Source organism: Camellia sinensis, chromosome 9, assembly GCF_055761805.1.
Source record: "Camellia sinensis isolate YWXY chromosome 9, ASM5576180v1, whole genome shotgun sequence".
In the NCBI taxonomy this organism is placed as follows: domain Eukaryota; kingdom Viridiplantae; phylum Streptophyta; class Magnoliopsida; order Ericales; family Theaceae; genus Camellia; species Camellia sinensis.
In genome coordinates, this window is record NC_138969.1 from 44682535 (window position 1) to 44700014 (window position 17480).

General features: G+C 38.2%; 1 protein-coding gene across 1 annotated transcript; it reads right to left on the bottom strand.

The window, feature by feature from the left end:
* Positions 1–462: 462 nt before the first annotated feature.
* On the bottom strand, positions 463–3510 carry LOC114295654 (non-classical arabinogalactan protein 30). The gene is made up of 2 exons (XM_028239960.2): positions 2961–3510; positions 463–912 (listed from the first exon to the last, which is right to left on the bottom strand). Exons 1-2 carry the CDS (start codon positions 3403–3405, stop codon positions 608–610), a joined length of 750 nt encoding a protein of 249 aa, XP_028095761.2. The 5' UTR covers positions 3406–3510; the 3' UTR covers positions 463–607.
* Positions 3511–17480: the final 13970 nt, after the last annotated feature.

Genomic DNA, 17480 nt, shown 5'->3' on the forward strand with positions numbered 1-17480 from the left:
ATTTACATTAACAACACACTTCAATTAATCCCTCCTTCGATCTGGTCAAAGACCAGCTATCCATGACAAGACTAGAGAAATTACTTTCTCATGGCTTCAACTAATCCCTTCTCCGATTTGATCAAAAATTACTTTATGGCGGCTTGATTCCAAGAATCGAACCTTGAGTAATTGCATAGGAAACACACCCACCAACCAGTTAAATTGGCAAGCTAACTAGAGAAAATCTAAACTCATTTACCAAATTCTATTTTTTTTTTAAATTTATTTCTCAAATACAAATTAAAACAAGTTTCTTAAATTCACGTCAATTTAAACTTCTTCAGTTATTTTGTGAGTCTTTGGAATTAAAAAAAGCTCCTAAACATCATATGCCTCATTATTTATTTTTTAATCCATCAATACCATACACTACACTACTTATTGTCACCAAAGCTACAAACTAACAAAGTCCAAGCTAGCTAACCACAATAAGAGAGTACCCATCATAATTATGAACCATAAAACCATACTAATAATAAGTTTTCGTGAAACACACTCACTCACTCATTACAAGCACAAACAAAGACTGAATGTAATGTTTTTGCAGAGTCTAATCTTAAAGAGATCAATGGCATTTGGTGGCAGGTTCAAAGGCAAAAGGCCCAACACTGAAGAGCTCATAGGGAAGTGAAGGGTTAGATGGCTTCTTCTCAGACCTCTTCAAGGTGGCACCAACTTTACCATCATGGAGGTTAGATGGGTTGCTGCATTGAGCCTGTGGAGAAGAGACTAAGAAGACCTTGCACTTGTGAGCACCATAGTTGGTGATCTTCTTTGGTCCCTCTATGAAGAAGTAACCATTCTTGTCCGTCTTCCCTTCCTGGGTTATTGGGTACTTTGTGTTGTTGCATTCTAGTTTCACAATGGCACCTACAATGGTTCATTTATGCCCAAAACATTAGTGAATGCTCTGCCAAACTAAGGCAAAAACTAGTTCAAAAGGAAAATAATTGGGAAAATTATCAAAAAAAAAAAAAAAAAAAAAAACTCAAGGCTTAACTCTTATAAAAAAATAAATCTCAATTTTTTAGCCATTACACTCAATGTAGATGTATATATAAAATGTCTAAAATATATTTTTTTCGTTGAATTTAATAACTAAAATAAGTATTTTTTTATCGATTTTACCTAACAACAATAGATAAATGATTTAAATTGAAAATAAATCAAAAAAAATATAGTTTAAATTGAAAAAATTAAAAATTTATTTTGTTACCAAAGTCAAAGTTGGGATTTTTTTTTTATATAATTTTCCCAAAATAACTTGTAAACAAGTTTTTTGTACCCAAAAAGAAAAACTCAATACGAATGATGGGTCCATGATAGTTTCAAAATAATATATCACTTTTATAAATCTTTTAATTTTAAATGAATGAATATAATTTAACATTAAAAAAAAAAACTATGTATAACTTTTCCACTTTTATACCGTTACTCAATTCAAAATTATGTGCATGTGTGTGCCTATCTTGAGTGTTCACCACATGACCGAATAAATGCAATTTATTGGTTGCATGTCGTAAAAAGTAAGATCATAATTGAATGTTGCTAAATACTTAGGTCTCGTACACGTCAAATAATGACACATAATGACACATGACATATACCTTATATAAAATATATAACAGTTTCTTCTATCTTGACATACTGAATTTATGTACCAAAATTTATACTCAATTTCGTAAAAATACATTAAGATAGAGGAACATTAAACCATTAAATGATTCAATGGTTAATGAGATGTGACTAGAGATTCTCTATCCCAAGGCACATGTATTACCGAAATAGTTTATCAAAACTCTTCATCACCACTTTTCACTTTTTACCGGATTCTTGTATAACATAGTAAGGGCTAGCTTGCATGTATTAAAAAAGTAAAAAAGTCATTATCTTATTTAAGTCACATCATCTTATTTAAATCACATCACCTCTCTAACACATCACATCAAACCCAACCCAAATTCAACCCAAACCCACCAATAAGTCAAAAAGTACACTTTTTTAGGACATCCCAAACCAACCAGTTTCACTCTATATATTAAATACAATAAATCATACCTCTATGTACATAAAATTAAAATAATTCGATGATAGATAACATTTATTTATTTTGAATTTTACGTATTTTGAAATTCTCACAACTTTTTTTTTTTTTTTTAACTGAACTGAAATTCTCACAACTTCACACAGCTAAAAATGTATTAACACAAAAAGAACATGCTATCAAATGTTAACAGGAGAAATCTGGCTATGTTTGATTTGGTTTTTAAAAATTTGTTTCAGAAATTTTTTTTTAAAAAATAGAAATTAATTTCATAAAAAAAAAAAGAAAGAATTATCATTTTTATATAATTTTATCTTTATGGAAGTCAGAAATAATTGTTAAAACCATAAAATTATATTTTAATATTTATTTTTATCAAAACTAATTTCCATTTTTTCAGAAACATTTTTGAAATTTTCTTTTCTAAATATTATTGTACCCTCATTTTTTGTAAAATCAAACCTCAATTAAAAAAAAAAAAATCACTCTAGAGAATCTAGATTAACTCAACTTACAAGACTACATTCATGCATTCACAAGTGACTATATGGGCATCGATAAAACTGTAGTCAGAAACATTTTTTTGCCTTTTATAAATAAAAAAAAAATTATATTCAAATAAATTTATTTTTCCTTTATCACCAAAAATATTTTCCATTTACTTCTATTTTTTATTAGATCAAACACTACAAAATGTCAAATATATATACTATAATGTTTTCTGCTCAAACAACAGATCGTAAATAAAAAGTAACGAGCTAACTCTTATTTTGCAATATTTCAAACACGACAAAATGTCAAATAAATGCATATATAATGTTTTCTACTTAAACAAACAGATCGAAAATACAAAGAGAGGAAGTGATGAACTAACCAAGAAGTGGGGTAGCTTCCAAAAGGGTATCAACCCCAGTGTACTTGCAGGGCTTGCAAAAAACAACCCCTTGAACAGCAACAAGACACCTCTTTGGGAGATAAGTGGGTGGGTGAGGGTATGGGTGACTCGGAGGGTGAACCGGTGGAGGAAGGTGGGTGTTGTGGTGGTGGTGAGGGTGAGGACTGGGACTGGGTGGGTGGGTCTTGTGGTATTTGGGTGATTCAGTTGGTGGGTAGGTTGGAGCATGGTGGTGTGGTGGCTGTGCCCGGCTCACCAAATCAACCACATCACCATACACAGCGCTCAGTAGAAGCACTGATGAGAGCTGTATGAGGACAAGAGCTTTGACTGGCACAAAACCCATATTTCTAGAGAGAGAAAGGGTGAGAGAGGTGGTGAAGTGGGCGTTCACAAGAATTGAATTTATAGCGGTTTGGAGCATTATATTCTGCGGTATTTGTTGCGTTCTAATGTTAAAAATACAGACACCAAATACAGATGTCACATTATGAATGGGTCCACATGTGGATCCCAATTTTTATGTCCCATTTTATATTTAGCTTCTGAATATTTATAATCTGTTTGAATTCTTTAAATCGTGAGATGGGAAAATAAAGAAAATAAAAAAGAAAGGACGGAGCTGTTAACAAAGTGATTCATGTAATTATCTTTTAGAACAGTAAAAAAGTCAGAAGTTTAAAATTCAAATCGATAGAGTTTTTTTTGTTATAATTTAACTTTCAAATCTCATAACATCCTACAGTATAACAAATAAAATAAAATAAATTATTATGATATCTCATATTTTTATTTAAATGGGAAATAATTAAAAGATGATACATACGTCTTTTTTACTTTGTATTTAAAATGTTAGTTTATATATTATAATTTTTTTTATAAAGAATAATTTTGGTGAGAATCAAAATTTTGAGTTTGGGATAATTTTTTTTCTTTTTTCACCATTATTCATCTCATTAACCATTCAGATAAGTGATGTGAAATCATTCAACTAATTTTTTTTCCTTTTCTCCCCAATCTAAACAGGGTGTTATACTTGTTTATTGAGAGAGAGAGAGATAGGAGACTGTTTAAAAATAAATAAATAAAGTGAAATTAAAAAAAAAGGTTTTCACGTGGAATAGTGTGTCTTAATTTGGGCATTTCATTTTATAACAATGACTATTGTTAAGGTGTGTAATAAATGCTATTTAATGAATTTCACCGATAAAATTTAATCAATAACATTGCAGTGACAATATATGCCATTAGCCTCTGTTTGGCAAGATAATTTTCAGGTTTTTTTGGTTATTTTAGTCACAAAAAATAAAATAGGCTATTTTAGCCATAACAAACAAAACATCACATCCAACCTATAATCATTACATTCTTCTCTAAAAAAAAAAGTCAAAAAAGTCAAAAAGCCAAAAAGTCCTTCCCAAACTAAGCTTTTTAGCCCAGGCTAAAATAGCCAAAAAAACCAAAAAACTAAAAAGCCAACCTACTTCCCAAACCAAGCCTAAAACTAGTTAACAATACTTTTTAAATGAAACTTTCCATCTAACCTAATAAAAAGAAAAACAAAAAAAAAACAAAAATTAACTCTCGATTTTATAATATTGTTTATCATTCTTATCTTTAACCGCTTTTTGTGTTGACCTAATTTTTATAAATTATTTAAAATATTTATTTTTAGGTCTGGTTAATGAGTGATTATTAAAAACTCCTAGGATATGACCACCTTATACTCTATAGTAGGAGTGAATAACGGATATTTTAATTTGTCCAAACCGAACCGATCTGTTACATTTTGCACGGATTGGTGATGACAAACGAATAATTGCAAATTAATTTTTTTCTATCCGTTTAGTATTGGACAGATGATGGATTAGAGGTTCCTTTGGCTGTAAGCGAACCACCAAACTGCGAGCACCCCTAGTAAGTTGTAAGACTTTGTATTTTCAATTTATTTAGATATTCTATTTATATTTTCAATTGAAAAAGAGTTTAGATATTCTGTTGTGTTTTCAATTTGGAAATCCTTTTATCAAATGGCAAAGGTTGATATTTGTTATTTTTTTTGTGGAAAATATAAGGCTTAATTTTGTCATTTTTTTAAAAATCAAATTAAATAGTTTTTGAATAAAAAAAATAATGAAATAGTTTTGATAATATATAGTTTTCTTATATGTATTTATTATTGGTATTTAACAATTTATTTGATAATCTTTTAGTTACGTTGAGTTAGATTGTTATCCAAAAAAAATGTTGACAAATTGTTGTATTATGTTTAAAATTTAAAAAAGTTTAAACCGCCAAACCGATTTGTATCCATCCGCCAATCCGCTCAATCCGCATCCGTCAATTTGGCGGATGGATGCGGATATCCAGCGGACGGATGACGAATTAAAAGTTTCCCGGCAGCAATCGAACCGCGAACACCCCTACTCCATAGTATTATGATTGATAGAGAATGTGGGGTATTATGATTTTGTCAGGTGATTGATGAATATGAAGGGGTATGGTGTCTGATGATTAGTAAAAGAGTATAAATACATGACGCTCCAAGAATATTGAATATTTATTCGTGTCATAAGGCATTTATTAAGAATAGAGATTTATTTATAAATTCCATTTGGAGGACTTATAGCCCAATAAGTTCATAAAGTTTTCTTGTGTTCCACCTAATCTCATATATTTAGACTTGTATCCTAAGCGATCCTTTTTTTTTTCTTATAATATTTTTGGGACTAATACACCATTTGTTCTGTACGAGTATAGAATAATCTTCTCATATAATTCTGTTAATCAAGTTTACACTCCTCCAAACATCGTCGCTTTGCTACCTAAAAACACAAACGTGAGCTAACCGGCGGGTGTGTGCTGGGAACCTCTCCGATACCTAAGTCAGCAAATAGACAATAGACACAAAAGTTCTGTATATTTAAGAATAAGAATTACAATAACTATCCATAGGTTTTGTCATGAGCTTTTATAGAATCTGCTTGGCACAATCCTAGTAAGACTCTCACCCTCCCTAGCAGAGTCTTCCTAGGAATCACATTCCTAAGGATAATGCCTATCTTAATAACACTATACTCACTGCCAACCAAGTGAAATAGTTCCAACATTCTTACATCGGCTGGTACGAATCAACTAAGCTAACACGGTTCCGTATTGTTCTGGCAGTATCGAGATAGGCCTTACTGTAGGACGGCGCCTTACTGAGCTATACTTAGCATGGCCATTTTTCCTACTAATATCTCGGTCCGTTACAAGGCTTAGCTTTAAATAGCTGGGTCAGGGCCCTAGCGACATCTCTCATAGCTCGGTACCTAGATGGCCCATAATTGGGCTATTTACACTCACAACTTGGCCCATAGCTCGGCCTAATGCCTAAAAGAAAAATAGATTTAACTCGGCCCAATTAATTCACATAAATTACCCTCTCAATTGCCCTTTAATTTCATTTGCCAGCATGTTTGGGATTATCCAGTCTCAACTGAGCTGTCAAAGTCCATGCCAACCAAACCCCAAACCACTCAACCTAACCAAGCTCAAATTTCGCTTGGTTTCCAAAAATTACGCCAGTCGTACAACCCATCTTTTCACGCTTCTGACATCGTGTCCTTACTGGGACACGTAGCACGCGTTAATTGTCCTCACCCACTGTGACAGCCGTCACACGCTGCCAAATATTTCAAAAAGTCCCGTCATTTCGCTTCCATGTCACATAAAACTCGTATTTTTTTGAACAGTCACCTTCACTGTTCATCTTCTCTCTTGCAAACCCTCGCACTCGGAGCTCTATGTCCTCACCTCCTACGCTCAAGTCCCAATCCAGACATCTAAATCGCCTGTCTCGCTCATCTTAGTTGCAGATGCTCCTTTTGTCGATTGGATTCTGATTTCACATCCTAAATCCGTAAGTTCCTCATGCCTTTTTCTCTTCTCCACCAACATACTTCTATTTATTTCTAAAGAATAGCATTTTAACACCATATATGTGTGTTATATACACTAAAGACTGAACCAATATCAAAAACCTCAAAACTCCACGCTTAAACCTGGAAACACATTAATTGGAACTTCAACCAGTCTAGAATAGTGTTTTTTATCCAAAATCGTATTGCGACCGAAATAAGAACCTGTTTGCAACCTTAGGCTTGCTTTTGACCGGACTAGAAATCCCTTGCCCAATAACCGGGCTATAATCATACCGTTCTCCTAAACTCTGCCCCTTCTCCTAAACCGAACTAAAATGACCTCGGTTTAAGACCAGTCTAAAACCTTGAGCTGGTTTTGGAACCAAGCCAAAAAATCCTAATTGTTCCATAGCTGAACTAAGCATGGCACTTGTCCCCCCACTGCCAAGCTAGGCTCGATTAGTATTGACTATTACTTAGCCTGGTTTATCACTTAGGCATAAAACCTTTTTATTTACACTTTGCGGACTTGACTAGGTTGGCCAAACACAGCTTGCACTTTGCCCCTGGGCGCCTTTGCTCAACCGAGCCAACCAAAGTCCACATCAGCGCCGTGCTAGGCTACCGTGTAAACTTTATTTAACATAGTAAATTTAAGATAATGGGCAAATACCGATTTCTGGTGAACTTGCCTAGTGCCATGGCCGAATTCTGAAGGGATTACCACATTTTAGACGACGCCCACCTTTCCTTGGCCGAGCTAGACACCACGCCATGAAACAAGCCCGATTTTGTTCATTTCTCTATGGTGTCCATCGTTGAAAGGGGACTGTGGTTCCCAGTCCAACCACTCATTTGCGAGTTCTTTAGGCAAACCAGACTATGCCCTACCCAATTATCCACCAACACTTATAGGATTATCAACGGAATGGCCCAGCTAAATCGCCACTTCGGTCTCAACCTTAGATTAGCAAAACTATTTCATCAGTACTCGTTTGGCCAAAATGATGGCAGTTGGGTCTACCACCCTAGAATAAGAAAGGGCTGAGAGAAAATTGTCAAGGGTACACCAGAAAAAGACTTAAACGATGATGATTTTCTCTAGGTGTCGAGAAATTTTGAAGACCAGGAAGCCCAAATATCGGGCTACAATATTAACTGGAACAAAGGAACAACTGATAAGGTTAATCTGGTTTTAATCTTCTTTGCTACCTTAACACCTGCCGCGCTAACCCTTGTGAGTTTGTCCTTTTTTGTAGATTTGAACCAGCTTAAAACAAATTACGCCTATGCAAATCAAGCCGTGCTACGAGCCGTAATCCGCTATCGACATCGAGATTGGGCCGAACTGCTTGACATTCAGCTGACCTACCGATATAGTGGTAGAAGAAAGACCAAAGTAACCGACTTCCTTTTAAAGTCCTCCTTAGAGCCAGACCCCAACCTTCCCCCAAATCAACCTAATCCCACTAATCGAAGAACAAGAGATAGCCAAGAGGAGAGCAGTCTGAGTTCTGATCATTGAACAAGTATCTGTCTCAAACGCCGAGGTCTAGATCGAGCAACCTCCCACCGGCTAGACCGTAGAGACCGTTGTTGCCCTACTTTCCACCTGGGCTACCTCATCCCGGCCTAGTAAGAGGCCACGCACCTCGACATCCCAACCACAGTGGTTGGTAGATGAGGAAGAGACTGAGCTGCCTAAGACTGAGCTACCAACGACCCAGTCTCTTTAAAGGGGTCGTCACCCCAGCCGTGCTAGTTCTTCTTCGTCTTTGGTGTGGGCTCCGGTGTAGTTTTAACTTACTACTTCATACATTGTGTAAGCCGTTCAGAAAAATCATGTTACCCACCAACGTGTTATTAAATTATGAAAAACGGCTAATACGGCCATCGCTGAGATGAAAGTGAAAGATGCTAAGATAAAGGCCCTGAAAGCATCTTTGACCAAGCTGAGTGCCGAAAAGGAAACGCTAACCGAGCAGGTCAGTGCGGCTGAGTCAAAGAAACAAAAAGCACTTGCCGAGAAAAAGGACAGATATTTGCGCGAACTTGCTAAACTAGAGAAGAGAAAGAATGCCGAGATAAAAGAACTACAAAAGAAGATACGCGGAGGACCGGGGTTTCAAGGAGGGTGAAGAAACCTACGTCCATCAATGTGAAGCTACCAAAGACATCTTCTTTAAGTGCGGCTAGAAGGCTGCAACTGAAAAGCTTAGCCAGGCGCATGACTCCGATGTATTTCTGAATCTTCATCCTCACTTCATACCGAGCTATATGACGTCCTACGCAAATGCCGTCTAACAAAAGTTTCTGCAAGAGGAGGAGGAGGAGGAAATTCCAGATCCAATTGATGCTCCTCCCGCGAACACTATTCTTGGCCTCCAGACCTCATTGCCAGCTCGGGTGGATCTGCCCAACTAAACCGTGTCGAGCTTGATCGACGAAGCGGTTGTTACCGATCTAACACAAAAAGGTGAGGCCAGGCTCGGACTGCCAAGTGGTGAAGTCCGTAGTAATCTGGAAACTAAGCTTGATGATATTTTTGCTTGACCAGGATGGAACTTTGTATTTTGCTGCTGTTTGTTTTTCATTTTGTTCATTTTCCTTGCTTTGTAACCGGACTATATGCTCCACCTTTTGTAAGAACCTTTTATCCAATGAAAAATTCTTATCTTTTCGCTCGGTCACTTTGCTTCTTCATTGTTGTGTATTATTTTGACTGCATGCCTAGCCAAACTAATTGGCTCGGCCTTACCTTATCCTGCCAACCTTTTTGGCCCAAATCATAATCTCGGTCCTAAAGTGCCAAAGGGTTGTGTTGGCCCATCTAGCCAACCTTCTTTGGCCGGGATACCCATATCAGTCAAAGGTACAAAAAGTTGTCTTGGTCATCTTTTTTTAACCTAGATCCTTATCTCGGCTAAAAAGTGCAAATTGTGTTGGTCAATCCTGTCCACATTCTTTAGCCTAGATCTGTATCTCGGCTATAGAGTGCAAAAAGTTCCAGTCAAACCTGCCAAACCTTCTTCAGCCTAGATCCTTACCACAGCTGAAGAGTATAAAAAGTTGGTCAAACTTGCCAACATTCTTTAGCCTAGATACTTATCTTGGCTAAAAAATGAAAAAAAGTGTTGGTCAAACTTGCCAATCCTACTCTAGCCTAGATCCTTATCTCGGCTAAAAAGTGTAAAAAGTTTTCGATGGTCAAACTAGCTAACCTTCTTTAGCCTAGATCCTTATCTCGGCCAAAGAGTACAAAAAGTTGTGTTGAGCAAACCTGCCAACCTTCTTTAGTCTAGATCCTTATCTCAACAAAAGAGTGCAAAAAGCTTTCGTTGGTCAAATCTGCCAACCTTTTTAACCTAGATCCTTATCTCTTCTAAAGAGTACAAAAAGTTGTGTCGGTCAAACCTATCAACCTTCTTGAGCCTAGATCTTTATCTAGGCTAAAGAGTGCAAAAAGTTATTTTGTTCAAACCTGTCAACCTTCTTTAGCTTAGATCCTTATCTCAGCTAAAGAGTGCAAAAAGTTGTGTTGGTCAAACTTGCCAACCTACATTGCCCCCTAGGCGGGCAATGAGTACAAACAATTTTACAAACAGAGGAATGCAAGTACTGAAATAAATTATACTAAAAAAATTTCTACTTATTTTATTGAATGTCAAAGGAAATTACAAGTCTTTTAAGAGCTAAAAATAAAATATTTTGAGATTTGCAGTGTTCCAAGGCCTTGGGATAGCTCGGTCCTTCACGTCTTCGAGGTGGTATGCACATTTTTCTGCCAAACCAATCACTCTGTATGGTCCCTCTCAGTTAGGTCTGAATTTGCCATCTCCAGACACTAGAGTGTTTCCCATTATTTTACGCAGCACCCAATTTCTAATCTTGAATTGCCTTGGATGGACCACTTTGTTGTATTTTCTAGACAGCTCCTATTGATATGAGGCGATGTGTACTAGTGCTCTATCTCTTCTTTCGTCGGCAAGATCTAGCTCCAAGGCTATGGCCTCCATGTTCAGGTTCGGATCAAAAATTTTGCTTCTAATAGTGGGGAGGCCGACCTCCAGGGGAATTACTGCTTCCATGCCATAGGTCAAGGAAAAACGCGTTTCGCCAGTCAACCGCCAAGGTGTAGTTCGGTAGGCCCACAAGACGTAGGGAAGTTCCTCTGCCTATTTGCCTTTTGCTTTTTCCAGCCTCCTTTTCAGACCATCTAAGACTACTTTGATGAAGGCTTCATCCTGACCATTAGCTTGGGGGTACGCTAGCGTGGAGTTGGAAAATTCTATCATGTGCTCTTCGCAAAAACCCCTAAAGATTTTTCCATCAAACCGGGTGCCATTATTAGATATCAAGGCTTTGAGAATGCTAAACCGAGTTATGATGTTCTGTCAGACAAATTTCTTGATGTCTTTCTCTTTGATGGATGCTAGTGCCTCTACTTTCACCCATTTGGTGAAGTAGTCTGTTGCCGCAATAAAGAACTTTCTGTTGCCCAGTGCGGTTAGTAGTGGTCCTACTATGTCTAAGCCCCACATTGCGAAAGACCAAGGGTTGTTCAAAGGTAGGAGCTCTCTAGCTGGCTGATAGATCTGATACGCAAATTTCTGGCATTTCTCACACTTCTTGACATACTTCTCTACATCTGTTTGCATATATGACCACTAATACCCCTGTGAGATGGCCCGGAAGGCCAAAGATCTCCCCCCTTAGTGGCTTCCGCAAATGCCTTCGTTAATTTCAAACAAGAATGCCTCGACCTTACTAGGATGGACACACTTCAAGTACAGTCCTATGAAGGACTCTTTGTACAATACTAGCTGTAGACACCCCATTTTTGACCGTCCTTAAGACTTGGACGTCATCGTTTGAACACTCGATGATTACCCTTGTTTGTGTTCGTCTTGAGTTCTCGGAGGTTTCGGCTATGTGCCTTACCTCAAGACCTCTTGACTTGTTTGTTTTGTGTTTGGTTTTGTATCAAACACTTGTGGTTTTGCTTCTGAGGGTGGAAAGTAGCTTGTAGGCCATCCCCACACCTCACCGGCCATGGCTTGAGGCCACCGGCCTTGTTTCCTTGCCACCGGCCATTGGTGATGGCCGGTCGGCACTATTTATGGTCGGTCGGCATTGTGTTTGGTCGGCCGGCCACTGTTTCTGATCAATCGGCCACTTTTCCTGGCCGAGACCTTTTCTTGAGGGAGCTTGACCCTTTTGAACCTTTTTTTAGCTTCTTGAGGAAGCTTGAACCTTTTTTGCTTCTCCAAGAAGCTTGACCCTTTTTTAGCTTCTCCAAGAAGCTTGATCCTTTTTTTAGCTTCTCTAAGAAGCTTGAACCTTTTAACCCTTTTTTAGCTTCTCCAAGAAGCTTGATCCTTTTTTTAGCTTCTCCAAGAAGCTTGAACCTTTTGACCCTTTTTAGCTTCTCCAAGAAGCTTGACCCTTTTTAGCTTCTCTAAGAAGCTTGACCCTTTTTTTGGCTTCTCCAAAAAACTTGACCTTTTTCTAGCTTCTCCAAGAAGCTTGAACCTTTTGACCCTTTTTAGCTTCTCCAAGAAGCTTGATCCTTTTTTAGCTTCTCCAAGAAGCTTGATCCTTTTTTTAGCTTCTCCAAGAAGCTTGAACTTCTTGACCCCTTTGCCTAGCTTCTCCAAGAAGCTTGGCCCTTTTGCTCCAAGCTTCTAAGAGAAGCTTGGCCTTTTTGGTCAAAGCTTCCAAGAGAAGCTTTGCCCCCTTTGTTTCTCTATATAAGGAGAGCCTCTCCTTCCATTTTAGAGGTTAGAAAAATCTGATATATATCATATATATATCACTCTCTCTATAGATCTCCTTCTCTCTCTACATTTGGGTGGGTTAAGGGGTCTAAAAGGGTCTAGTTTTTGGCCATTTGAACTACAATTCTTGGCCTAACACCTCCATCATCAACCTAAGGAGCTTGGAGGCCATTTTCAGAGGCTAAGGGACTGTTTTTTGGGACCAAGAGGCTGCTGTCCCCTTTTGGCTACAAAGGTAACTTCTTACCCTCTTTATTCTCCGTTTTTGCACACCCTTTTAGCCTGTCTTGCTTTCAGATTTGGGCTTTGTGTATAACATAAAAAAGTTCTGTTTTTTTGTGTTTAAGATACTTCATTAAGGACATTTTTGTGTTTGGGGTCATTTACCCCCTCTTAGGCCTTGTTTGGCCCCATTTTGTGCTATTTTTGGTGAACTCCGGGACCACCTTGTTTGGGCCTCCTCACCACTGAAGATTTCGGTGGTGAGGATGGTGTTTTAAGGTCCTAAGAAGCAGAGGGCCATCCCCTCTCCTTGTTGTCTTGTTTGATGCCCTTTTTGGCCTCACAAAGGGGCCTATATTTGCACACTTCTTGAGCTCGGTTCAGGCATTTTTTAGTGGGTTTTAGGACCCTTAGAACTCATTTTCAAAGTTAATTTGGTCTTGCTAAATGTCTATCTTGCATGTGCTTAATAACTCCTTGCATGGCCCTCTAAAGTAACTCATCTTTTTTGCATGCCATGGTTGCGTATCAGTGGTTATTTGGGCCTATTTTCACATGTTTTATTCACTAATTTTTGATGGTTTGGTGAGATTCCATGTGCATCATACACTTGCTTTGTATTCCTCTATTTTGCCCAGAAATGCATCTTGCCTTTGGACCACCATACTTGCATATTTTAGCTTAGCTTTGTGAAGTTTTTGGTCATGTTTTAACATGCTTAAGGTCTGTCTTGAGTCTTTAGATTCACATTTTCCATGTTTAGTATAGCCCCTTTGCATTTTGGCTTGTTGGCCTTAAGTGTGTGAGTATGTAGCATGCTTTATTTGCTTTGTTTTATTGGTTTGGCACCATTTGTAGCATCATTTCAGTCCCTTTGACATGCTTGTATGCTTGCCTTGGACACCTCTTTAATGCTTTGAAAGTTTGTGTAGCATGCTCCATGTTTTGGCATTTGTGCATGCCTTTGAATTTAGGTCATTTGGATGCCATCTAAGTGATCTTTAGGCCTTGTTTTAATATGCTAAAATTCTGTTTTTAGTCATTTAATTCATGCCATGTGTGGTTGCACTAAGTGTAGTTCAATACTTCTTTGGTGGGCCTTAGGAATTGGACCATATTTGCATGCATGTTTGCATGTCATTTAGCCCTTATTTCATAGCACTATGGCCACTGTTTTGGGCCTAATTAGAGCTGCCCAAATCATGTTTAAGTCCGTCTCTTTGTTTGTTGCATGCTCTCCTTGTATATTGTAGCATATTGGTGAGTTGTTGCATGTTTGAAATCACATGATTGAATGAAGTCACATGTTGGCTTACATGCTTGAATGCCTACATTAGCCTTGCACACTTGTTAGTCGCATTGCTCTATGCCTTGCATTTCTTGCATGTTCATTTGCATTGCCGTATTGCATGCCTAGTTAACATGCTTAGGTTGCTTTGCATTGGCATGCATGCTTGGCCTCTTGACTATCCATGATAGAGGTTAAGTCCCCATTGGTTTGATTGTTTGCATTGCATTTGACATGGAAATGCATAACTTGGTCTCTTAGGCCATCACGCATTGAAATGCGCGATTGATGGTCCGAGAACCAAGGAGCATGTCCCTTTGAGTCACTAACATGATAAGGGACATGATTGGTGCATATATGCCTTGAATTGTATTGCCATGCTCTGCCTTGCCCTCTGTTGCTGTCAATTACAGATTCTGCAGGAGCTTTCTGCCGACCGACAGTGCTAAGTGCCGACCGGCAATCCTCCCTCTGCCGATAGATTCACCAATGGTCGGTGATCACAGGCCACTGCCGGTGGGAATTCTGCTCAGCCGATGGCATTCCCCAGCATCCAGAGAAGCAATCCTGAGGTTCTAGCAGCCTCCAGAGGAGTACAGCAAGGAAAACAGAGGCAGCCTATGCATGGCGGTGCACTTCCGAGCAAGACCCGAGCACGTATTGCATTGAGCTCTCTTCCCGAGGCGGTTTACTGTTTTTCCTAGCTTAGTTAGTTTGTTAACTAATTAAGGCAATTTGTAATAATTAATTAGCTTGTAGGTTAATTATCTGTAATATTTATTCGGTTCCTCCAAGCGAGGGCGAATCTGTAATAAGTGTGGGTGAGTGTGTGTGCATGTCTTCCAATCTCCACTTCTTTCTTCCCTTTTACTTACCTGCTTTGATGGTTAGTAATAGGTCATATTTAATTTAACATACCTTATGCTATGCATGCGTGCATCCATACATTCGTCTTGCATGCACCGGGCTCGGTACATCATGTTAACCACATTTGTACTTCAATTCCAAATTGAATACGTGCATCAATTGATTGCATTTCACATGCCATGTTCAGATTAGCCGAGCCTATTCTAACAGCATCCTGTATGTGTTGCATTAGACATTTGAAAATGAACTAGGATCACGCATGTTTGCTAACTAGTTTACTGTTTTGGCACGGAGTACGATGTAAGTATTTGCGCTTTAGCATCCTCGCATGTGTGTGAATGTCAACATGATAGCATGCTTACCATGTGGCTAGATGCTTATGTGTTATAAACTGTTTGAATGCTTGTGGGTGAAGGTTGGATTGTCTGAGTTGGAAACACTCGTTGAAATCCGTGTTTTAGCCTACTTGCGAGTAGCAAATTCCAAAACATTTTTCCAAAATAAACGGATATGCAATGCTTATTTCCAAGTTAGGCGATCTAGTCTATACTTGTTTGCTGTGCGCATAACATAGTAATTCTAAGCTAATAAATGGAATAAGAACACCTAATGTTTTCAAAAACGGATATCATGGTTAGTAGAGGCCGATCTTCGGATCGGGCGAGAGGGGGTGTGTAACAACCCTCATACTGTTTACTGATTAATGACTGATTGATTACCGATAATCACCGATTACTATTAAATGGAACTGATAATGACTGATAACTGACTGAGAATTGAACTGATTAAGGTACTGAACTGACTGCCCGAAATTGAAACTGAATTGAGTGAATATATCTGTTTGAATTGCATTTTATCTGTTGACTGTTTGTTTGATCTGTTCGTGTTTTATGTTTAAACTATTAATTGAAGGCCTTATCGGCGGCCGAACCGGAAATTGGTTAGTGTTTTATGATCCTCATAATTAATGTACTTTTATGATACATTCATTGAAAAAGTGATTAGGTATGATTAAATTAGATTAAATAAGCTAATTAAAGAGTTAGGCTTATTTACCAAATTGCCACCCTTAGTGGCCCACTCAATACACACACTTGAGCCTTATGTACACACTTGAAGAACATTTCATCAGCCATTTCTTCTTGTTCTAGCCGACCTTAGAGAGAGAGAGACTTGAGGAGTTGATTTCATCTCAATTTTGCTTGTGAATTGTTTGGAAATTGAAGAAATTGTTGAGGAGATTGCATATTTGAGCTCCCTCACTTCTAATTCTACACCTAAGGTAGATCATTCATCATCTTAATGGTGTCTTTGAGTTGTTCTTGCATGATTCATGCTTCATTGTGGAACTAAGTCATGAATTGGTTCATTGTTGTTGAATTAAAGCTTAAGTGTTGCATGCATGTACATATATTGAAGTTTTGAGGTGGTAGTTCATCATACCTCACATGCATGTCCATCTTTTGGTCATACTCCATGAGTTCATCTTGTTTTTGAAGGCTTGAGCTCTTTTGAAACAACATTAAAGCTTTGAAAATGATTTAAGATCATGCATGTCATGTTTGAAGATTGTTCTTGAAAATGATTTGAAATTGATTTGAAATTGGGTTTGAATTAAACACCCTTGGGCTTTGACTTCTCAAATTGAGCTTTGAACCACGTTATTCTATGTGTTTATAAATGTTTTCCAGAAAATGAGCCCAAGAGGATCGGTTTTGATGCATTTAAACTTGAGTTTGAGCTTGGAGATGCAATCTGGGTTTTCCAGATTTCGCACTTCCGCTCGAGCGGGGAAAGTTACGCTCGAGCGTGGAATCCGAGCAACCAGCATCTCTCTGCACTGTTTTGCAGTCCGCTCGAGCGGAGGATTGGGCGCTCGAGCGGAGTCATGTCTCAAGCTCGAGCGGGCGTCGAGCGGAGATTTCACCCATCCAGTACTTTTACAGTACGCTCGAGCGGAAAAGTTTACGCTCGAGCGTGTACCTTTGTTGCATGTCCGCTCGAGCGGGGAAACATGCGCTCGAGCGGGACTCTGTTTTTCTGAAAATGCTTTTAAATGTGCATCTTTGCATCCCCACTCTATTCTAGGCATTCTTAGACCTAGTTTAAGGCATCTTATTGAGGATATAGATGTAGAACACACCGAGGCAAATTAGGGTTTAAGTTGTTACTTTCCTAACTGCGTAGCTTAGTGTGTTCAATCTGTTAACTGTGTAGGGTTGGCGACTGGGGAGACACGCTCTAGCTTACTGTAGCCCGAACTCTGTGAGTAACAATTGTGTAAAGATATGTTCAACTGATATCTTTTGAATACTGAACTGAACTGTTTACTGAACTGGTATTACTGAATGAATGTATGTCCTTTATTTCTGAACTGTACTGTGGCATCCTTAGTACCTACTGTTTACTGTTACTGTTACTGTTACTGTTACTGTTACAG

Coding starts and splice junctions, on each gene's coding strand:
- LOC114295654 (XM_028239960.2), bottom strand. CDS start 3,405: ATGCTCCAAACCGCTATAAATTCAATTCTTGTGAACGCCCACTTCACC. Junction 913..2,960: donor GGAAGCTACCCCACTTCTTG/GTTAGTTCATCA, acceptor GAACCATTGTAG/GTGCCATTGTGAAACTAGAA.